At 40.1% G+C, this 27581-nt stretch overlaps 1 protein-coding gene across 12 annotated transcripts in view; it reads right to left on the bottom strand.

Annotated features, from left to right (window-relative positions):
- The window catches only part of IQSEC1 (IQ motif and Sec7 domain ArfGEF 1), a 348874-nt gene that overhangs the window by 189959 nt on the left and 131334 nt on the right, over positions 1-27581 (bottom strand). For 2 of the 12 annotated variants that reach the window (XM_068906725.1, XM_068906728.1), the window contains exon 1: positions 1945-2406. The exons of 9 other annotated variants lie outside the window; for them this stretch is intronic. In XM_068906725.1, the coding sequence (XP_068762826.1) occupies positions 1945-1967 (23 nt within the window). In that variant the 5' untranslated portion in view covers positions 1968-2406. Of the gene's footprint in view, positions 1-1944; positions 2408-27581 lie in introns of those variants that run through there. One more of the 12 variants, XM_068906721.1, reaches the window with a different exon arrangement.

The following is a 27581-nucleotide window of genomic DNA, read 5'->3' as shown; positions in this document are numbered from 1 at the left end:
AGCAAAACCAATGGGTGTGCATCCACTAGCAGAATTCTCATATTTATAGTATTAGTTTTGAGATTAAAAATTAAACTCATACATAAATGAGCTGGTATAGCAGACTATTTAACATGTTATTACTGTTCAGAACAGACCAGTTTTAAAGAACATGAACATTTTGCATAGATATTCCAGAGAAACAGCTCTAGAAAACTCGACTTAAATTTTCCTTCATTTCTACTACTAGCATCTACCATCTTAAACATGAGTTAAGACACAGAACTACAGAAGTCATACTTCAGACCTTGTTTCCTACAGCAATGTGCTGAGGCCGGTAAAGATGTTAAACATGTAAGTGGTAACAGAAGAAAATACAGTACAAAATGATTCTATAAGCGAGACTGCAATATCACTGTTAAAGTAGTAACCTCTGGAGATGAAATACTCTAACACTGCAAGACACGCACTATAACAGATTCTGTCCCCTACTGACAGTAACAAAATCCCCAAAGCCCAGAGCTCAAAGAAAAATGGAGTCCAGCACACGCATTACTTTGCTCTCTCTCTCGTATAAGAATATGGCAGCATTTCCAAAGCTTATCTATATACACTTGAAGGTTACAACCTGTTTTCCAAGCAGCCTTTTCTTATTTGGACTTCCTGTGGTGCAGTTCCAAGCTTGTTGTAATTTTACGACGTTTCAACTTAATCATTCCCATTTTCTCTGCCAAACAAGATGCTAGAGAAAACAGATTGCAAAACTCCTCACACATTTCAAGTCGCTTCTTCTTGCATGGTTGAAGTCACCATGTCTGCCTGTGAGCAGTGCTACTGAACACAAAGTAGATTTACTGAAACTAGGACCCTTGTAGGCACTGTTAAAAGAACTGAAAAAAGGCTACAGATGACAACCATATTATTGGCATCTGCTTAACGCAGGGTACTTTGGCGAAACTAAATTTAACCCTAAAGGGAGAGGATCTTTGCGAGTTCAGATATGCACATAGTAGGTACAGACATTTCAAACCACCGTGCTTAGACATGAACCACTGACATCAGCGAGGGTGGGAAGGAGAGGACCACTTCACTATACACTTGTGTCTATTCTGTTCTGATTTTTTTTTATCTGGAGAGGAACACTACAGTAGCACGGTTTAAGAGACAGCTCAGAGTAAGAACCATGTGGAACCACCAGAACTCAGCTGCATAACACCTCCTCGCACCGTGGTTTCTGTGGACACTTTGATGCTGCGAGGCCACAAGCCGTACACAAACTTTAGCATCATTTTACCACCGGCTACAAGTGGAGAAGCGCTTAGCTCCTCCGCCAAACCTGCCAGTTCCTGCGAAGAGCTGCTGCACTGCATTAAATGAATGAAATATTAAACTCCTGCTGTTCTGACTATAACGCTTGAGAAACTGTTCAAGTAAATAATGTGAGCAATTAATGTATCTTTAGGATTAGAGCAAATTTATACAACAGCCATAAAGCAAAGCAATAAATTTCTGCCTTATTGATATTATATTGCTTATGACTTTAGTCTATTTCCTTGAAAAAGTATTTACATATTTAAAAGACAGCTTACATTTTAATATGACAAAGCATTCATACAAAATGGAAGAGATTCTTGACACATCAACAGACAGAATCGCTAGCATTCTGCGTTGCTTCTTTTATGCAAAGTTTTCTTTCCCCCCAATATAAAAACTCCTTTTCACTGCCTACTGTAAGGTCGTTCACTTTTACTAGGCTGAAAATTTAAATACCCATATATCTAAACATAGTCATCATCTGTGCTTTTCCAATACACAGATCATTCATCTGCCGGAAAGGTAACACCCTAAAAATGGTTCACGGAAAGAAACGTACCAAACAATAAACTGATCACTACTCCCACTTCTGGAATCCTCAACACAGATATCAGAGACGCGATGACAGATGAAGAAGGAAAAGGTACTCACAAATAACACCTTCTGCAAGCCATCCTTGAACGTGTTGTGGATTTGGTATTTATATTTTCTTTCACGCACTGAAGTAGAAACAGTCTTTCTTAAGAAAAAACAATCACATTCACAGCTTTTGCACGCTCATTCAGGATCAGCCCCGGTGGAACATCACAGATAAGTAAGCTGGTGATGTAACCAGCATCAAACACTGCATCAGATAAACCCTGAAGGCTCTACAGGGTTATATTTTGCAAAGCCAAAAGGTTTTTCCCAGGGAGGAGGATTAGCAAGCATAAACCAGCCACACTGTTTTTACATCCCTGGTGGGCTTGCTTTCGGCTTTCAGGAAAAAAAAAAAAAACAACACAGACCCGTATTTATTATTAACGTCATCACTAAAAAACCAATATGCTTTCTCATGTAATATTTGGATTGAAATATAAAAGCCACAAACGATGCATTTTAGAATTCACCATCTCTCAATGAACGCTGTAGTACAGTCCAAACCAAAAAAAGGCCATTGGTCCCTTTATCTCCATGGCAACAGCAGCATCTGTGAAGACGAACTGTATTCCCTCTTCACTGCAAAGTCAATTTATAGTCACATACTATGACATAAACTGATAAGACAGCAAAGCTGATCAGCAGCTAGGAGAAACAAGAACCAAAATATAAGATTAAGCTCCCGCTCAAAAGAACGTATATAGTATTTGCTGTGTGAAAATTACAAAATAACCAATGCAAACTGTTCCCTTTATCTGATCCAGATTAACAATTTGTGAACTTCCCAGTTTATCTAACAAGGATTGCTGCTAAGTATTTTATAGAAATAGCTTCTTGTTTTAATCTCCAGTTATACTTTATTAAATAGGATGATTATTATGCAAAGTTGTTCTTTGCAGAAAATTACTGCAGAACTAGTACTTCAACACGATCTTTTTCTTTCAAAGTTTCCTTGAGAGACTTTTTGTCACTAATAGCAATGGTAGAGTGAGAAGTCTCAAAACTCTCCAAGCTACCATCTCCCCTCGTCCCACGCTTTTTTTTTTTTTTTTTTTTTTTTTTAAAGTCCCTCCAATGGTACAAATATTTCAGCAGCAGCATATTTGTGCATTAAAAGTGTCTATCTCCAGAGCAATAACAATATGTACAGACTTGATAAGTCAAACTTGCTTTTATTTTATTCCCATCCACAGTGGTGTAATGTCCAAAAGACAAATACTCCTTTTTCTGCCCCTTCTCCTGCTGCTTGCCCCACTCCAAAGCCCAGCACTCAGCTCTTACATAATGAAGATGGCCATGTTTCCTCCCTTGGTTCATGAATCAATACAATGACCATCTGCTCACATTATTAAGTTAAATATATACCAGAGCACACTGATGAGGGCAGCTCATTCGCTACGGTCAAGTGATCAGTTCCTTGCTGCTCCATCGCCAGCTGTAATATTTCCAGAATAAGAGCGAGCAGGTGGTCAGCCAAATGCCAGGTATCACACCAGCACCTAGGAAGCTCCCCAGGCTGAAGAGAGGCACGAACCGTCCGAGATGATGCTAAACTACATATCTTTGGGAAACAAAAGATGTTAAGGCAGGAATTATTCTGATTGTCTTTGGCAAAACTGATTAGCAAAAGACCGGATTTCTTCTGTCAAAATACCATAAGGGGCTCACTTGCAGTGAGTAATTTGCCTAAAGCTGAGTAACTAGCTTTACAACACCCCCACTCCCGCCTCTGCCACACAAACCCCTGCTATGCTGGAAACTAACACACAAACCTTGTTTAGAAGACATGCATTTAGTTTTATCTAACAATCTTCACCTTCTACCACTAAAAAGATAACTTGTATGATCATTTAATAGAATTTGCAGGACAGTCACAACCCTGGCATTACACCACCATGCAGCGCTGCCACATCATGGTGGTAAGAAGCCATGACTAACAGAGAAAGAAAAGCCCCCAAATTCTCCATTAGCCTACCCAGATCCGACTGCTCTGCTTGGATACAGCATCAGCAGCTACTTACAGGTTCCTGTTTTAAGGAAGCTACATCCATGTAAACGTACACTTGATGAAATGCTGCCCCACGCAGCAGAAAAAGTGAACCACACAGAATCTGCTTCAACACAGCAATTCCTGAACAGTTCTGTTTCTAGAGCTCACAGTCAAGGTTTTGAGACTGATCCTGTCACTCTTACTCACATAGGCTTTCCATGGTAGGGACCAGGCACACCTTAGCTAAAAACCCGTTCCACAACAGAGATCTGATTCTGAGCATCCAGACCTTGGGAAACACATGTCAACACTAGAGCAACACTGTAACATATATCTGCTAACCTTGCAAGTTAAATATCTTTTCCCCAAATTAAGATAATTGAAAGAAATACAGACTTAAGGTAAGTATTCTTCTATTACAATGAAGGAGCCTAAAGGTACCTTCCCTTTTTCCAGAGGGATGTTTTCATGATTCACGTACTACCTCATTTTTAGCAGACACCAAGTACAAAGCGCTAAAGAAATACTATAATTTTAAAAGGCACTTCCATATTTTAAAGTTGCACTTTACAACTAAAACCATTTACTAGCAAAACATCTCATAGATCAAATGCCCCTAAGAAAATAAAACTTTTCTGTAAAGAGTCTCATGACAAAACAGTTTTCCAACCTTTTATAAATCAAGCATCTCAATCACCACCGGTGTATAAGGCAGAATATACAAATAGTCTTGTCAGCTTGGTCTGATTCTTCTGTTTTTAAATCCAGTTTCTATGGATGTATGGGAGTGCAGTGCACAGACTGAACGAACAATAGAGAATCTAGTATGCAGGTATTCAGAAAGGGGCTCTCAGGACGATAATCACTCCTGATCAAGGAGGAAACATTTTAGGCAGGTAACTGCATGCACTAATCCTGTGAAACAGTTAATTATGTAACTTATTTTTTCAAAAGCTTAGTTTTGAGGGACAGGAAAAACAACAAGACTGAAAAGTCAAATCAATAAGCAAAAGCAAATCGCACAAGAAACGTGTTATCTGGACCCTCCCAGGCCTAGCGCTCCCGAAAGGCTCCCAGCAGCTCTGCACACGCCAAGCTCGGCGCAACGCTGGCGCAACACGGCTGTCCACCCCGCTTCCAGCGGAGTTCTGCTACCAAGCATCTCCCACAGCAGCAACTCAGCCTTCAGCATAGTTTCTTCATATATGAAAAATGCATTAGTAATTTAACAGCTCTTCCTTCCTGTGCTGTAACGCATACCACCAACAACTACATTTTAGCCAATATTCTGGTCATGAAGCTTTTTATAAGGCATAGCAGTTTATTTTTCTTGTGTTTGGTTCAAGTTTGCAGTTTGTTTGATGTGTTCAGACATAAGAAAGATAACAGAAAAACACTATCTGGCTCTCAGTTCATCAGTGCACTTACTGTTTTATTCAAGATAACATTACTTGTTAAGCATGTGCTCAATCTGTTGCTTGAGGCAATGCACATTTTTAGTTCATTGCCTTCATCAATTTTCCCACAGCAACATGAATTTGGCACGATGAATGAGTGTACAGTAAAGTTTGCCCACATTTGTATCTCAGCAGAATGCTTTAAAATGTTGTACAGTAGACTGAAAACTACAAAATAAGAAGTTAGTAACTGTACAGGCTAGCCACCTTCACTTTTAACTTAGAACAGTTTTCTCTTTCCTTCAGATGAAAAATACAGCAAGTAGGACAGGATGCGAAGCACCAGGGTTGCAGCTTTCCCTGACACTCCGAAGTCCACTCAGCAAGATCCTGACTTGTACAGTATGTCACCCAACACCACGAGGATGGATCTAGGCATAAGAGGTGCCCTAAGCATTACCCTAATGAGCTTGCAATCTAAAGTGTTAACTATAAAGAAAGGCTCTGATACCACTGAAACAACTGGGAAGAGCTCCCATGGATTTCAGCAGGGGCAGCTTATCACGATAAGCGTTCGGTTCTACCAAGCCCTACCAACGTTAACGACCTGCGCGTGCAGCCAGTGAACCATCCGTTTCTGAAAATCCACCTTCTCTGCCCGGATTTCTGTTCCTTGCTTTACGGTAAGAAACAAACAAGTCACCCGGGCAATGTCGAGCAGCAGCACACAGAACAGGCCCTGCAACGTAGCCACTGCACCAGCGTGGCATTTCATGCACCATTCAGATGTCTATGTCTATAAACCAAAATAAGCCTCTACTACTTTTATTTTTTTTTAAATGAAGGCCTAAGTTTAATGTTTTGGGATATACTACTGTTCAAAATCATTTGTTAACACACATTGTATTCTCATATTTACTATTTACAACACATGTTGGTCTCTACTTGATTAAGATGCTTAGCTATTTATTCATTCAAGAAAATTAGAACAAACCATGTTTGTGGTTGAAGTTGCAAGCACAGTCACGTGCGATAAACTGCACCCATCCCTCACCCTGCCCCTATAAGGTCTCAACCTGCCGACTCAACTACATTACCAGACAAGTCTACTCCAGATCTGAAAAACATAACTTTCAGAACAAAACCTTCAAAACCCAGTTCTGATCTCACCGGGGCGAGCAGGAACAGCTGCACTGTTCGCTGTTACCGTGATCTGCCTTCGTTGCGTTAGGATGGGATTTAGCTCAGAACCTGACCCTTTGTTTCAAAGCTCTCCCAGTTTTTCTTCAGAAATTTCCCTCTCAATGGATTCAACGGTTTGAGACGTTTTTCTACTTGATCTTATAATTGCTGCCCAAAAAGCTAGTCTGTAATATTAAAATTAATTAGTTTTTGGACATGAGGGACATTTTCTAAACATCACTCAAGAAATACTTATGAACTACACGTGGTCTGATCTAGACAAAGTTTGTCCTGTTAAAGTCTATTTTGTAAACGTCGACATCCTCAAAGCAGGGGCTGCAGTGCAACACCCCAGTGACGAGCAGGCTCAAGAGCGGCCATTTATTAGCTTGACAAATTACTCTGTACTCCTTTATTCACTGAAAGTCAGCACCATTAAATTGACACCTTCATTCTCATGCTATTAGCTACCAGAGGAAATGTTATGGTCGACCATGTACTTGGGAATTAACAGTATTACAATAGTATCACAAAGCAATCGACTCTACAGTGAGAGGCAAAGCGTTTCTCTCTTCCTATTTCATTCTGTTTCCCTGGTACTAAAAAGGACGTAGAAGCCACTTGTTTCTGAAACGTATCATACAAGTCAGCATTTCACCAAAGTTCGTTACTTGACCTTGAGAAGTGGTATTTTCTATGCCTTACTTTAAAATTTTAAGCATTATTTAAGTGGCTTTGCACAGGACAGATGACCCCAGCATATCAGAGAGGGAGTCAGACGAAGCTGCTGTTTATAGAAGCATCCAATAACCCAAGAGAACGTAAAGACAACCTCATAGGAAACACAGCCAGTACTCACTGGGCCCCCACCACGGTCACTCGCTCACTCACTCGACCATCCAAGACTGCGAACCGCTTCTGAACGTCTCGAACCTAACTGTTCTTGGCGCCTATTCCACTGTGTGTTTGGCCTTTTATTACACAACGTCGCTTCTCAAAGCAGCCATAAAAAAGTCACAGCTACATCAGAGATGACTCTCTGGATATTGAGGAAAGGATAAAATACTGCACAGTAATTTTTGTCTTCCAGAGAGTATACACCGCCCCTCTGTGAAACAGTAGCTGACAGCGATATTATCAGCAGGCTCAGTGCAAAAACAAACGTTCGTAAGAGGACTGCAAAATATTTCCCAGGTCATTGAGTACAATATTTCAGTCTACCACATTTTGAAATTTTTTTTTGTTTTTATAAATCTATGTAGATGTAGCTTGAAACCATTGATTTTTTTTTCTACTGTTTCTTTTAGGAAGATATTCTAGAGCTTTAATAGGAAGCTATTAATAGGAAGCAAACATCAGCACGTTTCCTACTGATTAGCTGATACACACTTTTTTTTCTTTTCCCTTTATTAATTTTTTCCCTATGCTTTAAGCTTCACTGCACATTTCCTGATGAATTATCTATTTCATCTTATATACTCTCCATTTACCCTTAACATAGAGGTAGTTATTTAATCTAACACTTCTCCCTGCTATTTTGCCTCTTTGCTTCAGGGGCAAGTTAAAGATACTTTAAGCTAAACAGCCAAAATCTTTTCCGCATTTTTAAAAAACTTCTGCATTGCACGGTTGCATGCCTCTTTCACATTTAAAGTATTGAGCTGTTCATTTCAAAACAAGTTTCCTTAATTTCTACAAGTTCGTTCATTTATTAAAGTCAACACTGTATTTACCATTTCACTGAAAACTACTCCCTTTTCCCCAGAAACCCTTTTCCTCTCCCCAGATTGACATGTACTAAATCCCAGGTTATCTTCCGACTGGCTTTTCTTGCAATTCACCAAAATAAAGGGTCAGTTAAACATCATTTCAGCAGCGGCTGGATGAACGTGCCAGCTCTCATCAGTAAGGCAGCCTAAGCGTGACCATTACTGGCAGCAGAGCTCTGCTGGGGGAAAATCTGGATATCATCCCTCACAGTAAATTCCTTTTCTATTCGTACACTGTTAAGTGTACCTGCTTCTTACCCGCTAAACAACTTAGGCCCTAAGCCAAGAGACAGCTTCACTTTAAACTAAACTCTGCTTTAAAAAAAAAAAAGCTTTAAATAACCACACGTTCTTCCTCCTACCGAAAACCATTTCCCGTAAAAGGATAAAGCCTAGTAAAAACCAATCCTTTCCTAATTAAAATTATTTTAAAGCCTTCAGTCCTAACATAGGCGTACACCCATTTTACACATTGCCATTTCAATTGTACAGCGAATACAATCTCACTGCAGTGAGCACAACCCAGCGAGAGGACTGGCGCCCTATGGGAAAAGCCCAGGTGATTCAGGACTCTCTCCCCCTCAGATATAACGCTGGCAAAGCTGGTATGACTTTTCGTCACAGAAGACCCAGCAGAAGGGTTTTTCCTTACAGCGTGTGAGCGTGTCCCGGGGGCAGCGAGGCCGGCAGCCCCGCGGCTCCCAAGCGGAGGGCCTGCCCCGCGCGGACGCCGCGGGTCGAGTGCCGCTGCTGGCCGGCCCCGGCGCACAGACCGGGCGGGCGATGCACTGCTGTGCCTGCTCCAGCCCCCGCTCAAAGCACACGCTGTATCTGAACAAGCGTTTTATGCTGGGCTCGGCCGACCCTACCGTTGGGGTGGCTCTGTCCGGCGGGGCGCCCGCACTGCTTGTTCGCCTAACTGCTTTCCCTGCAGGGCAGGGCCGCGAACACGGCAAGAAAGCTCAACCCCGTTCGCTTCACAGGCGACAGCCTAGCGCTCGTTCCCAGCTCGGGGTTGCCTGTGACACAGGCTGACATCCGCTAGAGAGCACGCGGAGGCACAGGAGCCGAGCGCGTTAATCTGCCAGGAGTGTTGCAGGAGACCTGCAGTTAACAGCAGCTGCGCTCTTTCCGTGCACTTGCCACAGACACAACCATACTGGACCCACAAAGGAAAGAACGTGTTTAGGGAGGGAGGGAGAGAGGGAGAGGGAGAGAGAGGGAGAGAGAAAGAGAGAAGAAAAAAACCAAAACACCCACCCACCCACCCCACAGCCAACTTGAAATAAAATCCTCAGTGACTACCTGCTCTGCTAAAACAACTCACAGCCCGAAGACGTTACCTCAGAACATTTCAGAAACGAGAGCTATGGAAACGTCTTTCTGGTCCTGCTGTAGCACTGCGATCCAATCAACTTAAAAACCGGCCTCCAATTTTTCACGTAATCAAACTATTGGCAAAAATTTGTGCTGTTGAAGGATATCATATATAGATAGGCTGCACTCAAATACAGTACTTACCATTGTTTCTTTTATATCCAAATGCAAGACAGTTATATCCTATTTCCTTGGTCCACACACGATAAATTCTGAAGTTAACTTGTTCAGGCAATTTAAATAATATTTTAAATAATTTTAAAATAATTGCCAGATATCCTCTTCTGACAGCTGAAGAGAACTGTTTTCAAATATCCACAGCAACCAGGAAATAACAAATTCATAACCAGTACTTATCCTTTTAGCACAGCCCTCCAAGTAATACACATTTAGGCCACTAAGTAGCACTACTGTTTTCTTAGGTATCTTAAGTTTAACCCACTTTTCTTAAGAACATTATACATGTAATTACCAGAAATTCCACGGTTTCTGGCAGAGAAATCAAAACTTTAATCATTTTTTTTAATAGCTAAGGCCACCCCATAGTAAGTATTTACAAGGCACTTGAGTAGAGGAAAAATTGTTCTGCAAAATTAAACCACTAAATTCTATTAAACAGCATTTGGTAAGCACCCCACAGACATAATTACTCCCAGAACACAGAACATGAGACTCACTTTACGTTTGCTCAGATTTCATATGCAAAATTATTTGAACACTGCAAAATTACTCCATAGTCTTTGAGCAAGATGACAAGAACAGCACTTTGATAACATCACAGGTAGCTATTATTTTCAACATGTATTCTGAGCACTGAGCTCTGAAGAATTAGTGACACTCGGTGACACTCTTTGGAAAATCCGATCCCATAATCTCTCGCCTCTAGCCACGTGTCACTAGCTCTCTGCTGTTTCACATCCATCTTTTCATTCGTTATATCTATTCTTGAAATACTTCACAAGAGGTACTACATCAGCTGAGGGCTCTTCTCAAAGGTCAGCGAGAACAGATTGGCTCCAAATACCCGACTCAAACTGTACTTGATTCCTGGCGGCAAACAAAACATTCTTGAGCAAGATGTAGAATTTTAATCTCAAGTACAATCTTGAAGCTTGCGTTTCAGTTTGGTTTTCCTCCCCTTACTATCAAGACGAACAGAACTACCTCAAAGCCTGTAAAACACCTGGAATAATCCTCTAAAACTGTGGAGATCTTTACCCCAGGCACTTGACTAGACACAATAATCTAAATTCTCCTGCACATGAAGACTTCAGAGCATGCCTGGAGAAGCCAAGAAATACAGAAGAAAGTCTACGAAGTTGCAGGCTTGAGTAGAACCAAATAACAGATCAAAACACACAGGAAGAGTCCAGGCCAAGAGTGAATTATTTCAGACACAAATTATAAGCAGCAGCAGAAGGAATATCTGGAACTCAGCCTAGAAACAGTTATGGACAAGGACTAAGTACAGCATTTTGGCCTAAGTCACTCTTCTGGGCCTCATGCTATCAGGTCACAGCTGCTGTCCTCTTTAATAAAACAACACACTGTTAATGAATCACACAGTAATAGGTGTTTGGAAAGCAATTAGGTTGGTTTAGGATTAGGATAGGTTTTTAATTGCTAGCTTTAAAATGATACACGTTCCTTACCTTATTAATTAGACAGGCTAAGCACAAAATATTCATTCAGATTCATTCCTTCATCCTTTGGACAATGGAGCAGGAAATGCAAAAACCTGCAAAAATCCTGCTACGTGCACTTTTTGGTAGGTAGGATGGTATAAAATAGCCAATAAGCATCAGCACAAGAACGAACAAAGACCGAACACTTATGAGCAGAATGTGATTAATGCCTGCAGATCTTCTGGTCTGCAAACAAAGCCATGTCTGTCACCACAAGATATTTTGCAAATATTACCAAATTAATAGGCAATGTAATACATTTGAGAAGAGATAAAAAGAAAGAATTGCCTTTCTATAGCTGAAGATGTCACGATTCATTAGACGGTATAGCAGTGTTTATTCCTTCATTGGATACATATTTCTGACCTAACCCAGACTTATGAAGCCATTCACCAAGAACTGTCTCATCCAGAGCATCTTTTCAGGAAAAGATTCCATAGGGATTAAACAAAAAAAATAAAAAACCCCCCCAAAGTTCAGAAGTATTTTCTACGTCCTTTGAACATATACTGTTGATGTTAATTTTACATTTCATTTCTTCAAACTTTGTTGAATTCAGCTGCTAGTCACTGGATCTTATATAATACACTGATATTACTTGTTTCATTTTTCTCTGCATTAGAAATAAGCTAGCACTTCATTATGATTTGTTAGCATTCATTTAACACAACAGTATTTTACAATTTTTGTCCTTAATTGTTTTAATAAAAATCCAGTTTAATAAATATTTTAGACGGAGGAAAATTTGAAAGTTTACGTTCATTTATTTTGGCAACCAGACCAACGATAGATTTTCCAATAACGGCTTATTAGACTCAATTTTAATAACTAGACTAGCTAGACTATTTGCCACAGACTATTACCTAGATGTTCTGTGGATCAATTATATTAATTAAACAGAGAAGACTGTAGACAATGGAGTTCAATAAATTTGTCAATACGTTAATAATGACACCAATGCCCCCTCTCTCCCCAAAGTAAAAATAACTGACAATCCAGCTAGAGATTTCCTGCTTGCACTCCTGACTGAAGCGGGACGTTATCATCACGCTGACAACAACAAGCATCATACAGGCTGCGCTCCCCACGAGCTTAAAGGCAAACCAACATTTTGGATGAGATGATAAAAAAAATTGCAGTCGAGCTCCTGAATGATGGGTGCGGTGATGCCACTTCCAGGAGCGCCCGGCTCCTCTCCTGTGGCAATCTAGCTGCACCTGGGAAAGGCGGTGGCAGAAGTCACAAAGCAGGAGCGTACAGCTTGTACCAGCAGTGGGGTCTTTTTTTTGCTCCTGACAGACCACCTGACAAGGTAACAGCCCGTGGCGAAAAACATAGGAACTGCAAAGTTGCCCTGCCCTGAGCTGGAGTTAAAGGCGAATGCCACCATCTGATGCTATCAAATCTGCATGTCAAACTGCAATACTTGGCTTTGCACCCTGGAAGTGACACCTTATCCTTGATATTTGTAAGTCATGCATTTTGTTTATTAGTTTTAAAAACATATGTTCAATTTAGAAAAAGGACAGAGAGTCAGACAGCGATGCTCTGGATATGTGCTTGGGGATATCGGTAATCATTCAGTTTTGAGAACGTTACAGCAAACATCAGTTTGATGTGTTTGTGTAGGGTCTATCAACTCAATGACTTCAAATAAGAGCAGGCCTCAAAGAACGTTCCAGCGAAGCGATCAAAGCAGGACCAATGGAGAACAAGACAGTTCATGGCACACCTACACTCAAAATTATGACTTACAGACGAGAGCAATGAATTATCCAAAGCGAGTTTCATGGGGAGAAAAAAGCCCTGCCAATATACAGCATGCCCATAGTACTTCTACAGCAGACGTTAAAACTTCTAGAGAATCTGTATATGAAAAAGCATCCATAGCAATCTCCAAGATGATCACCTACTGTCTCCAAAAAAAGCAAAAAAGGGCCAGATGTTGCAAATGTGTACAGCTTCACAGCTGTAGTTGCAAAATTAAGGCACACGTAAGGCTGGGAGCTTTTTTGTGACAACTAGACTATAGAAGTTTTAAAAAACTATTTTAGAAGGATTTCATTTACTGCTTGTAGTAATAGTCAAAGTACATTACTCTTGCTTAAGTCCTCCTGAAAATTAGAGGCATTTGAGATTTGAGTCAAGATTAACACAAGAACCCAAAGAACATACTTCACATTATGCTCTCCCTTCCAAGGCCTGTTAAATGCCAGATTAACTCTATAGTCAACTTTCTAAAGGTTCAAATTACAGTACTTTTTGTTAATTAAGTGACTGAGCACAGGACAGTACATTCTGGAAACAGAGCCCCTGCTATCCATGACTTGCCTCCAAGATGGTGCCATTTGACCAGTAAGTCCCCCCCCAACCCCGCCAAGTGACAGAACCTATACCTTTCACTTATTATATTACTCATAGTTAAAATAATAAAACAACAGTTATGTGGTTGGAAACATGTATGAAAATATCTCTTGCTTAAGAGGCAATCCCTCATCCCAGAAAAACGTAACAAAGAATGCTTCCTTTTTCCCCCCAGTCTCCCCCCAGCATTTGCTTTTCTGTTCTGTGTTTAACATATAGTGCCTGACCTTTGAACGGCAGAGGGCTAATTAACGTCTCCAGAGGGAGCGGAGAGACAAGCAAAGCTAAGAACCCCTAACACAGGGGATGAAGGAAATTGCCATCAGGTCACAAAGGTCTTTTCCACAAGCATTTCAGCAGTGCCCCATGCCCCAGCGCACCTTTTCAGACACAAGCCAGGTCAAACTAGGCAAAACTGTGGCTGGAAGGCAACTGCTTCAATATTCTGTTTTCTCCTCACTGTCTCAGTACTCTGGCGTTCGGTTCCTCTTGCTACGTTTCTCAGGATCTCCCCTAACTTTCATCAAGTGTTCGTTTTTGTAATGCACATCCCGAGTTGGACAAAGTAACTAGACAAAGCACAACTCCTAGCACTATCTTGAGACATCATTTGTTTTCCACTACACATCTACACTTTATAAATAAGCTTAGTTCTAAAAAAAAATATTCAGCTCTGAATACTGTGAATAGCGCTGTCAGCCAAAACTCCCTCAAAGATGAAATCACAAACTGGAATTGTCCAACAATTTTTTCACTCCCGATATGAGTGCTGTTTTTTTTGGGTTGTCTTTTAAAACGTCTATAGGCAGGGATTAGTTAGTTTGATTTCCTTGATGAAATCAAAGAAAATGAGAAATCAACCATTTTCTGAGGCTCTTCTGCAAAAGCCTTAATGAGTAACACACTTCCACACACAGGCTTTGGAGTACAAACGATTACTGTATTCAGGATCACACGCAGAAGAGTCCTTTGCTCACAAGGACTATCGAATACGCACTTGTGGGCACAAAAGTTCCCCTTGAGTACCACTTGCCTTTTTTTTTTTCCTTCTGGCAACAGACACCATGGAATTGGCTGGCTTCCCCTGATGCAGCAGAGGCATCCGGCTGCTGAAGCAGCTGTTGTGCTGAGTGGGCAATGCTCGCATAGCTGGCCGGCTTCTCCTCCCAGAGACTTTTTGGGAGCCAGCCACTGCCTGAGCTGGCCTCGTGGAGAGTGGCTAGAGGGGATCCTAATGACCTTGGGAGCAGAAGTCATTGAAGTTGACCTCGGCTAGAGGAATCCTCAAAGCCTCTACCCAAATTCTTTCAATGTGTATTGTATCCTTTCCTTATTCACATTTCATTTTTCTTATCATTCTTCAATTATAAATATTTAAAGCAAATATTTAAGCAATTTAAATTACCTTTCAGACATGACCTACCCAAATAAGTAACACAGCTTATAGCAAGTGTCTGTGGTTAAACCCACATAAATAGGTCATTTTCACAGGACGGCTTTGGCAGACATTTGCATTTCAAGCTGAATTTTGACATCCGAGTATTTCAACCTGGGGCAACATTTTTGAAAGTCTGCAGGAACAGGGTTGAGAACAGAACGATTTATTACTTTATACATAGAAATGCTTTGAAATAACTTTGGAAATTCTGATATGAACTTTCAGAATGATTATTATAGAAAAAATGTATGTTAATTCCGTTTCAATTCTCTTCCACGTACGGCAACTACCTACTTGTTCACAACTCTATTAGAGCATGATTACTGCACCCTTCACAGTACCAATTAGCTAGACAAAACAGATAGAAAACACTGAAAGGATTACTCTCTTCTGTTTACATTTACTGTTGTCATTGTTGGTAAAACACGAACCATATTAAGTTGCCTCAACAGGGCCATAATTTCCCCTGTGTATTTAAGTGGATTTAAAAAAATGTTTCTTTACAGCACTAGGTTAATACTTCAAAAGTACCAGTGAAGTTTTAGTTGGACTCAAGATAAATTACATGATACTGTTCCCTGCAATGAGTCTGACTCGTTAAGGCTTGAGTTTCAGCCAGCTCTGCTACATGTTAACTCAAAATGTTTATGCTGATATTTTTGCTTGAGAATTAAGGTGTGTTCCACGACCGCAGTTCACAAAGCGGTCTGGATAGAGCAGGAAGCATCATCGTCCTACTGGCGGACACCAATGCAGTGTGGACAACTGGCTCATCTATGTTAGCTGTATTTATTGCAGTAAGAAAGAAGTCTACATTTTTCAAAGATACTAGGAACTGTGACAACGCATGCTTACAGATCACGTACTCTTTGAAGTGAAAAGCAAGGAGTAATACTCTGAAGTAATATTTGCCTTTAATCCTTGAGCCAAAATCAGCTCTAACACGTAGACGTACCAGTTGAACTGCAGCCATTCATAACAAGCCTGAAGCTTGTGCTGGAGTTTTCAGAGAGCTACACTCGCTGAACTAGAAGTATAACTGCAGAAAGATCAGGGTTTATACGACAAGAAAACAAAACTGATTTTAAAAAGATTTATCTGTGTTACAGCAACTGATTTCTGAAAAGAAAAAGAAAGTACTGACCATATTTTGAGTTCAGTATATACACCATAGCTGTGTATTTGCCTTAATTTTTCACTTTAAGGCCATAATTAATGATACAGCTACAATTATGAATCTGATAATTCAGCTCTTACTGAAGTTTAAAATATGAATACTCTCCAGTTTTTTGGTTTTTGTTTTTGTTTTTTTTTCTAAATATACAACATGCACTTCTGTGGGAAGATAAATCCTGGAAATATTATAATGAAGTCTAACCATAAGGCTCTTAAGCATAAGTTTGTCTAAACCCATTAGTCTCTTTCCTGTGAAAATGCCTTTAAATGGAACAGGACATTACCAAATAATTTGTTGTAGATTCATGCAACCACTGCATCTCAGAAATCAGATTGCTAATAAGCACCCGGTTAAAGCAACAGCTGAGACATGTTTCAATTTGACTTTTTGAAAGGCCAAGCATAAAATATAAATGTGCTTTATCACCTAACATATTATTAAAAAGACTTTAAAAATAAAAAAAAGTTTGAATAGTAAAATACAGCTTTCTTAAACTTTATGTCATAAACTGTTAAAAAAAAAAGGGGGGGGGGAAGCTTTATCACCACCACCATTCTGGGTCAGACCAAAGGGGAGGAGGAAACTGGGTTTATATTAATTTAATTGTAACAGAGGAAATTGGGTTTGTTTAGCCTGGCAAACAGAAGATTTAGGAGATACCCATAGCAGCTTTCCAGTACCTGAGAGGAGGTTAGCGAGAAGACAGTCAAGCTATCTACTGAGGGACAGGGCTGGGGAACAAGACAGCTGTCAAACTGAAACAGGGGAGATTCCGACTGAATATAAGGGAAAAAACGCTCACTGTGAGCAAATCTAAGCACAGGAAGAGTGCGGTTCCAGAGCAGCTACGGAACCTCCTCCCTGGAGGTTTTCAAGACCTGAGTGGCCAAGCCTGGAGCAAACTGGTCTGATGTCAGCAGTGACCCTGCTCTGAGCAAGAGATTAGAGTAGATGACCTCCAAGGTCCCTTCCAACTTGAATGACTCTGTGATTCAGTCGTTTTCAGATAGTTGCCAGTTTCCAAGAACTTACAGTTCAGTGACTCCCTAACCACAGGAGTACCTTAGAGGGTAACAACCCTTGGGAATTTTTCCTTCCTTAACTGTGTCTTTTGAATGTGTATGAACTCTTAATGACAACTGTCTTATGCCAGAGCATTGGAAAGTTACATTAAAAAATACATTTTTCATGTAAAGCATAAAGTTTTGTATCAGACTTCATTTTCTGCTCAGTAGCTGTGACTACAGGAGAAGATGAGCACTTGTACTCCCTCAGTGAACCTCAAAACCTTGCCAACCTCCTGCATTCCCCCCCCTCCCCCCCCCCGTCACCCCTCAGGCTGAAGGGCAGGATAGTTAATCATTCCTTATACAGAAAGTATTCTTTTGATCATTTCCAGTTCCCTTCTCCTTGCATTTTTATGCTCTACTATAGTAAGAAATGAAGAAAATACTCAGCTAATAGCAAGAAGAGCTCTATCTTGTGCAATACAGTTGCCCCTGTGATTAAAAAAAAAAAGTTTTTCACAGTAGCTTCATATTTTTACCTCCTCCTCCCTTTAGGGCCAGGATCATTGATGGCCTATTAAAAAATGATGGAAGAAATTTTCCTGAGGAGTTTAAGTTGCAAGCTCCACACACAACTGTCTCTGCAGTTTCTCAGAGAAACTTCTATGCTTCTATGTTCATGCAGAACAGTGATAAGGAGCGGGGCAATGTGCCACCTGAGCTCATCAAAAGGAAGGCAGATGGTGCTGAAGACAGTGATCAAAGTTATAGTAGAAAAATCTGTTCTGTTTTCATAATTATGGGAACTGTTAAATTTGCTAGAGGAATTTCAAAAAAGCATGCCTTTGAGTTGTTGCAAGCCACAGTAGTGTAGTGTATTTTTGTTCTTTTTGAAAAAACAAAAATATTCAAAGATCTTTCAGGTATAAATAAATCAGAATATTTTTCTTGCTAGAAGCAAAGTTAATTGATTTCCATTTTACTTAAACGGTAAACCAGGCATTCCTTGTAACATTTGCTCTGGAAAAACACGAGTTTTAAGCTAACTTAAAATGGTACCACAAGTACAAATCTAGAACTAATTTTGCAAACGTACCAGAAAACATCAGTTTGTGTGCATTGCTTTCTGACAGTGCTAATGTTGTTATGATGAACTATGTGGTTAGTTGCTGGACAGCTGACCAGTCAGCCCCACTGAAGAGCTACATCTAAACAGTACGTTTATTCTTTATACCGAACCTGATGCTCCTTAAAAATTCACCAAAAAAGCAATAGGAAGAATTCAGACAATAACGCAGAGCTGCAACATACTATACCACTGCCTGCTTCTTCATAGAAGCCTATTTTTATATTTGTACAGGTACCAAGGACTGCACCAGTTCAGTTTGTAAGCATTCAACTAAAAAACTTAACGTCTGCAAGACAGTCTTAACCTTGTAGCATTGGAGAAGGTTATAAAGATATACGGATTCACTTATATAGGACAAAATCAGCACTTGCTAAGACAGCTGAAAGAGGACTCCATGGAGGGAGCAGCACAGCAGATAAGCTTGTGAAGGAGCCTGAGAAATCCCACAGAAAGCTTTCCCTGGTGTGTTACAGCGTGGGGGGAGCAGAACAAAGGTCATGCCTTGAGAGAAAACAGCAAAGAATGAGAGTTTTAGGGTTTTTGGTTTTAATCAGCTTCTGCAAGCAAGGGAAGCATCCTCCTCGTAGCTTCCTTCCTCATAAGTGTCTGTATTAGCTGTAACACAAATTTGGCAATAAGGATGAAAGGATGAAAGTTTGGTCACGCAAAGCTGAACTGGTCAGTTTAGGCATAACACGTGTCTTTAAATCTTAAACTTATCAGTACCATTTACAGCTTAATAGACATGGATGACAAAAGTTTTTTAAGCTAACAGGTAAATGTCTGTACCCATACACTAAAAGCCAAGCCAAATACTCTCTTGCTGTAGACAAGAGAAGCCTTTCTGAATGTTTGACGTACAATGCAATGCATTGCTTCTTTAATCCTGCATTAATATTAAGATTTTACTAATGCTCCAGTCATACTACTTCAATACCATGTTTTATGTAAAAAGTCTCTCTGGAGTAAGGCCTAAGTTCACATTTATCCCCCCTGGAGAAATCCATCCATTTCTCCTCCCCAAATCACACAACGCTTTCCTTTGAGTGATCCAAAAGGAGAGTTGAACGTGTTTGTGAAGAACTGGCAACAGCGGTTAAGGGCTGACTTCCCCAAAAGAGACAAAAGGGGCCAAACCCTGTGTCCAGTTCAGTTTCCCACTGTAGTATCAGTAACAGGGTTGAGAAGAAAAGAGCCCCAAAAACATTTTATCATCAAGCCTTTCCCTTTCACACCATTTGAGAAATCGTTTCTCCACCCTCATGCTAGAGAGTAGTTATCCCAAAGGCCAGATTTGCTAGTTTTGGAAGCTTATACATGGTGACAGAATAGCATAGCCCACTTGGTAGAGTGGTATAAACCACCAAAAAGGCAAGAGGGTGGTTTCTTCTTTCTGGAGAATCAACTTTTGGGGATCTCATCTCTGAATTTACTACCTTGGTTTACAAAAGTCTTCTTACATTTTATATCTCTGATCAACTGAGTTTAATCGGGAAACCTAACATAAATTCTGCAGAGCCAAGCTTTTTCTAACATGTCCCAGAAGCAAACCCTTTGGATTACAAATCATTTCAACTTCTTGGCAGAGCAGATCACCCACAGTACATTCAAGGCAGATAGACACTTCAGCCATGGTTAAGCACTTAAGTGCACACCACCTTCTCAGAAAAGAACAACTTATCTTAACAGAAGAGCTTATCACTTCCAGCTTTGCTGAATAGGCTTAATAACAATATGATCACATTTGTTAAGGCAGAAGTAATTTGTTCTGAACAACAAATTCAAGTTCCACTGAACTGAAATAGGAAAGTTGGTATTTTTGTTTGGTGCTAGCTTAACATCGATTTTTCCCTCTCTTAGAGAAACAAGCTCTTCACATATCTTCATTGTTGACAGACATAAAAGATAACAATTAGTGAACGGAAAATATTTCATGTTTTTGCAGACACTAGTCAAGGCTTAGATCAATTTGTACCACAAATTGTTTTTCTTTTGAAATCAAACTCCTACTTTCACTTCTAATTAAGATGTTTACTGGATAGTATATTGATTATTGGCATTGCTATTCAAGATTTCTTTCATAACTGGAACTTGACTATTTTTAAAGGAAATATGAGCAGAGGTATCACCCGGCTGTGCTGGGCCAGTGACCCCTGTTGCCTGACATGACACGTCACCAGTCCCTTGTGGCTGTCAGGAAAGTAGAAGGTACCCTGAGCTTCGATCAATACAGAGTGACCCGTATAAGGGCAGTTACTTCTCCTTGAAAACTTTTTGACTTATTTTGAGGGGAGTTATGTATTAATTTTTATTCTTTATAAAAGCTTTTATTCCTTGTAAAAGTAAGGACACTATTCCATAAGATCTAGAGTAATCACTTCAAGAAAGTACTTGTGACTTATCTATATACTGACTGTCATTAAAAGGCTTACGGCTGAGTCTTAAACATTAGGTCTAATTTAAAACAAACAAATAAACAAAAAACTTAGAATGCTCCTATTGGTTAAACCAAATTTGGTATTCAAACAAAGACAGAGAAATCCCCTTCAAGGTTCATGTTAACAGAAAAAAGGTGAAACAGTGTCACAGTCTCGGTTTAGGCTGTAGTGCAGCTGGACAGTCCATCACTGAAGGAAAGCCCTCCCAGTTTTCCCCTGGAAAAAGCCCTTATCCATAACAGAAGGGCTAGAGCCCCATCCCCAAGTCTCCTCGTTCCCAGTTGTGCAGCTACAGCCTTTGGATTTTCCCAAGCTGCTGGTAGAGAGTTCTGGGTTTTGAGATCCATGAAGCCCAAGCTTGAATGGCAGCGCTTAAGGCCTTCCAGGATTTTCAGTTTAGGAATGAAGATTCCCAAGTTGTTACTTCCAGAACGGAGGTAGTTTGAATTTTTTTTTTTTTTTTGGGGGGGGGGGGGGAGAGGGAAGGGCAACAGGGGAAGAGTTCACAGAATCACAGGAGCATCGTTTAGCTCAATCCCCCACTTGACGCAGAATCGTCCCTTACACCACACACCAGGTAAGATACAGCTTTGTAACAGCACGGCTTTGTTATAAAAGTCTTTATTTTCCCCAGTAGCCTAGAATTCCCTGCATAAGGTATGACAAAAATGCTAATTTACACTCCCCGTTAGAAAGAAAAGGAGTCGCCCCACAGCATTTCAGGTCGCTGGGGCGATCACGTTCGCTGGGACAGCGCCTGACGCTCTGCTCTTCTCCCTGGCCTGTTAACAGTGTGTTGTACAGCCGTCCCGCTCCGGGGCAGCTGCCAACCGCCTCGGCTGGGGGAGAAAAGCAAAGGGAAAAATAAAGAACAAGCCGTCCAAGCCGACATAGCTAGGGAATGTTCTCAATATTTCAGTTCAGACAAGAATGCTTTTGGCAAATGAAAAAACTTCAACAGCAAGTGAGTCATCCATAGTAAGAAGAACGCATCGTATAAAGACCTGTCAGCGCCTCTGAGGTGATCCCTGCTGCTTTCTCAGTATACGGTGACTATCGTTACCAGTCTGTATAGCTTGTCTACAACGTGTAATTAGCTGCATTCATGGATATAAGAGGCTTTTAAAAAAAATGAAAAAAGAAAGATGGCAAAAGTTATTACTGTAGGTAATACATGTAATAATACATGTATTACTGTAGGTGGTTCAGACTTTAGTCTTTAATTCAAACTCAAGGTTAATGCATATAAAAAAACCTAGAAATTCATCAAGTGCTATTGCTACTCCACACCAATAAAAGAAAGAAGAAAAAAGAAAAGCAGCGCTCTGGGTTTTTTATATCGAGGGCAACAAGTGCTCCAGTACGTGTCACGTTACAATACAGCATATACTAAGGTGCATTTAATATCTGTGGAGTGAGCGGGTCTGCACAAAATTGCAGACTGATTCAAGCTGGAATGGCTTAGTTTCTCACACAATCAATACGTGAATTACCTTGTTGCTATAACGACACACATTGCCCAGGTGGAAAAACACAACTGCTGGTGGCCCCTTCGCATATATTGGTTCTTGCCAGACACCGCGTCGTGGCGTTACCGTCGCTGCAGCAGCCAAACGAAGGAAAAGGTCTCGCCTCTTAAGGAGACTGATTTTCAATGTTAATTTTTTCCTTAGCAGGTGAAGGGAATAAGCTAGCTGCCTCAGGGAAGGCCAGATGGCTAAGAAATATAAGCTATTATAGGCTATTCACTACTGAGGAAAAAAAAAAAGCTTAGGTACGATCCGGAGATCATGTCTACGCATGAGCCAAGTACCTTCAGCTTCTCTGCTCAGTGCAACGTATCTAATGCAAGTTGTGCTCGGAAGCACAGTCGTAAGCAGAGTTTTTATACTGCCGAGAGCAACACTAGGGCTCCGCTGCCACGAGATGAGTCACTCCAATGACTCAGTTCTCACTTGTTCTTGTTATCCAGACACTGACATAATATGGCACTAGTCTACCTTAGTTAAGGCATATTTATAGAGGCTTGAGTCACTGACTAATAAAAGCCACCTTTTTTGAAGTGAAATGTTAATTAAAGAGTCAGCACACAAACATATTGCCAGGGACAGATTTGACTAAACACATCTGAATACATACTCAGGATGTAAAATTTTATTCAGCAGTTCTTATTCAAGTATATGGTTCTCCTTCTTGAACTCCTCTTGATGTTTATTTAGAAGACTACATACTGGCTTTAGATCTAAATTAACAGCATTTGCTTTTTCATTACTCTGACCTCACAGCCACCCAGCTGTAGCATAAAAGAGGTACTACGGGAGGTAAGCTATTAACACTACACCAGTTTAAGGATAGCTTCTATCCCAACTCCTTGGAGGCGGGAAAGGTTCATAGGTATGAATAAAATCAGAACTTGTAAGTAGAGGTGAAAAACTGAAGAATAAACTTGGCACGCACTCATCCCTCCTTCAATGCTTTCTCATCTCCCTCCGTACCCTGAAAGAGCACAGACTGGCATTCACAGTCCAGAACCGATTTACAAGACTGACAGTAATACAGTATTTCCCCTGCATGGCATTACAATACATTTTGCTAAGGAAAAAAAAGTCAACAACAAAAAACTAGAACCTAAAACATTTGTTTAGGATCATATTTTAGATTAAAATAGCACCTCTAAGTTGCAAAGTCACAAATGCAGTTTTGGCTTCTAGGCAAATAAAGCCTTTCTCAAGGTGGTATTGTGGATTCCCCCCCCCCCCCCCCCCCAAATCAAGCATTACTTAACATGCTTGTCCACCTATACCATAAATGTTGGTGCAATTTGTTAAATATAATATACCAGTTGGAGACAAAACTGAAGGGTAAGTTTCCAAAATTTTCAATGATAATAATGCTCAACTCCTTAAAGCAAAAGGGCCTTTCATTCTACAATGCAATTCTCATTAGAAGAGGTTCATGAAAACTAAGTTTAAGCCTATGATTGTATTTATAGAAAGAGTTGCTATAAAAGATTACTGTGAAACAACATAAAATAAGAGATGACTGAATTGTCTAGATATGCAGAGAAGTTTAGCATGATGAATACCCCAACTCTTTGGCAGTTCCAGAAAGACTGCCTTCAAGAAGTGCCGTCTCTGCAAATGCATGTTGCAGGGAGACAGATTTTGCAACAAGGAAAATACTCATGAAAACTTTCTTAGATTATTTAATTCTGCCTGCAGGCAGGTTAAGCATACCTATTTCTGCTAAACTGTGGAAAGAAAATTACGCATCCCGCGTCACTATTCACAGCACCATAATGTTCTCCTGTCCAGATACTGACCCAGAAACTGTGCAGAATATCAAAGCACAAGGCAGCATTGGAGCTCAGAGTTTTATCTGAACCTGTTTTTTTTTTTTTTTTGATGTGTTTAGAGATGCCTTGCTAGAAAAGGCTCTCTTATAATACTTTCAGTGCTGCCTCCTTCCAGCAGAGGAAATAAGAAATGCAGCTTTGGATCAGAGCAGTGTTTCTTCTAACCTAATTCTACTTTCTGAGAGCAAATAGCAGATGCCTCAGTAAAGTGTGCAAGAGACAGGCATTGCATTTTTCTGATATTTCAGTTCTGAACTTGATCAAAAATAACTAACTTAAACTAATATACTTTTTTTCTTGCTTATTCTCCTTTCCCTGTCTGCTTTGAACGGGTTCGGGTGTGGAAGCATTTTGTTCTGACAGAACCAATTCACCCTCGGAAGCGCCTATGCTGGGTCTGTAAGTATCAACTTTGCACTACTAAACAGGAAGTATGAAAACACCAGGTAAGTATGAAAATGCCAGCCATACTTGCAAAGAACATGAATCAAACTAGTGAAGTCACATTAAGTGAGAAGGAATTTCTATAACTGGCACAGGAGATAATGAAGAAAATAGATGCAGCTTCTTAAGAGAGTCAGAGAACTGCCAAAGTGGATTTTTTTTTTTAAGAAACAGAATTAAACTGCGTTCACAGCATCTTTACTTCTTCCAATTGAATATTGAAGGCTACTCAATCAAGTCCATATTTTTCAAAAGTTAAACCACCTAGCAGGTTTCAGTAATAGACTTAAGAGAAATACTCCATCTTTTAAGCACTGTCCTTCAGTAATGCAACTGTCCTTCACCTCCACAGAAATAGATTTTCTTAACATGGTTTGTGTCAAAGATTATTCCACTAGTTAAAGGTCATTCTTGAAGGAAACCAGACATTCTGCAAAATATCCAAATATGAAGATGTAATAACCAGTCTCTAGCTGAGTATTATCTATATTGCACATACATTTCATGTTCAGAAGTATCTTATTCAACCTTCATAGCTTGACTTTTTTTTTTTTCTGCTGAAATTCTGCTGAAAGGAGACAGATGAACAGACTGTTCCGTGCTAAAAACAATGTTACTTGAAGCACCGCTACAGTATAAATAACCCGTTTGGTGAGTCAGCAGATGAGTCCCTAATTTGTAGGGGTTTTGATGAGACAGAACACAATGACATTTTGTCACCCAAGTGGTTATTCTCTTACAACACTTGTCTCATTAAGTTTTTATATTTCATCAAAACTTAAAAGTGATTAAAGACTTCAGGTCAGGAATTTGGTTCAGTAGAAAGGCTGACTTTCTTAATACGCTAGTGGAACAGCATGTTTACTTCAAGGTGCGGGTTGGTGGTTTTTTGGTGTTTTGTTTTGTTTTTTAAAGGTAACACACTACGCACGCAGTATCCAGCAGAGGGCAATGTCTCACTTTGGAAAAAATTCAATAGTCAATTCCCTTTTCTCATATATTCAGACAAAGCTGTATGCAAGCAAGAATAAATAGTAATGCTATTAGCAATATCATAACCAAAAATTCTGAAAGGAAGCTAAGAGAGCATGATTCAGTTTAATTTTGCTCATTTCCAGTCCAAATTAGAGACACCCGGAACAACTACATTTTAACTTCCTACTAAAGGAGATTAAAGAGATTTACTCAGTAAGGAAGCGATTCATTGTTTCTTCGAGGGATCTGACCAGATCTACCAATCGTTTTCAAATCCAAATACAAGTGAACTTGATGCAAAACACTCGGGAAGCGCTACGATCCCAGGACGGAACCGACATTATTTCAGCACTTCAGTGCACCCTTCTGTTCCTCCGAGGCTCTCACTGAGGTATGGAGAGAAGCGCAAGGGGATTCTTCTTCCTTTTCATTAGAGATTAAATAAAAGGTCAGAGGTGGCTGCTAACACTCAAATCCTTTTAAATCAAAGCAAGAATTCCTACAAGCTCCTCATAGGCAGGTGGAGTCCAGAAAGTCAATACAAAAGTATCAGCTGAATTTAGCACATTCATTCATCTGACCACTTTAAAGGGATCAGTTCAGACCTCCTCAGAAGGGGAGCTGAAAGGGCATAAGCTCTAAAATAGCCTTTCAACAGGGAAGAAGCCTAGCGAGAGACCTAGCCATGCATATGAAAGTTTACGTGAGGATTTCCAAGGAGAACAGGGAAACAAACTCAGCAGTCAACCATCAGGTTAACCTAACTGATATAGAACAGTGAATGGACAATACCTTGCTTCCTTTATTTGAAAAAGGACCATTAATCCATTATCAAATTCAGAAACGCCTAAAGATATGCTGCAGCTGTGCTAAGCAGTAGGCTCCAGCACTCCATCATAAAATACTTATTCACAGAAATTTACAGTCAGCCTTCACTTCAGTTTAGGTAGTAGGATCTCCTGTGCTTCTGCTATGCTAATACTTGCATCAAAATTCAGGTTTCAGGAGTACACTGTTATTTTATTGTGCCTGTACTGACCACTGTTTCTATTCACGTAAAGGAAAGCAAAGTACTGTTTTTTCCAGTTAGAAGTCCTTGCTAACTTATTTGCTGCCTCCTAGTATTGTTAAGCCATATCTCCTCTTCCATAAATATCCCCTTGTAATTGCTCTGCTGACTGCAGTGATTTTGAGTCTAGAGAAAATTTGATATCTCAAATGTTGGCTTCAGTGAAGCATGTGCAACTATTCTGTTAAAGAGTCAAAGTACAAAATTCAAAGATAAAGGCACTATGCATAGGCAAACTGACAGACAGCAGCTTGCGCTCACTTTCTCCTACCACGTACACAAAAGGCTATCAGTTTAACAACATGGAAAGGATCTGCTAAGATAAAGATCCAATGCTGGAGCGGAACTAGAGCAATAGCACTTTGGAGATGGTTTTCTTCCTGTATAAGTTCACATAGCTTATAAATATAAGTGTTTAGCCCATATGCTGTGATTAACAGTCCTGGAATCACAAGGCTAACATTTTCTGAACTTCTCATAACTACTTAAAATAGAACTGTAATACTGAGAATTTGGTATTTATGTGTGCATGCATGCCTGTGTAGGTGTTTTTGAAGCTCTTTAATGTGATTTAAGAGCCAATGAAAAACACCAGACTGATAGCTTTGGATACTCTGTTCAGACTCAACCCCATAGGCCAATTAAAAGCTCAGGCAATAACAGGTATGGCCTAACAGTCTTCCCAGCTTCCCCTATTGAGAATACCTCATTGCAGCATGGTACTTGAAAACACCTAGATTGCTCTATTATAGGCAATTATGACAACAGTAGCTGAAGGTGCCAATGTTATACCACCTAAACAAAATTACTGAGCAGTTGGGGTTGGCAGGGACCTCTGGAGATCACTTGATCC

This window comes from Struthio camelus, chromosome 14, assembly GCF_040807025.1.
Source record: "Struthio camelus isolate bStrCam1 chromosome 14, bStrCam1.hap1, whole genome shotgun sequence".
Lineage (NCBI taxonomy): Eukaryota > Metazoa > Chordata > Aves > Struthioniformes > Struthionidae > Struthio > Struthio camelus.
Note: the sequence above shows the minus strand (reverse complement) of the source record. Positions and strands in the feature narration are given on the sequence as shown.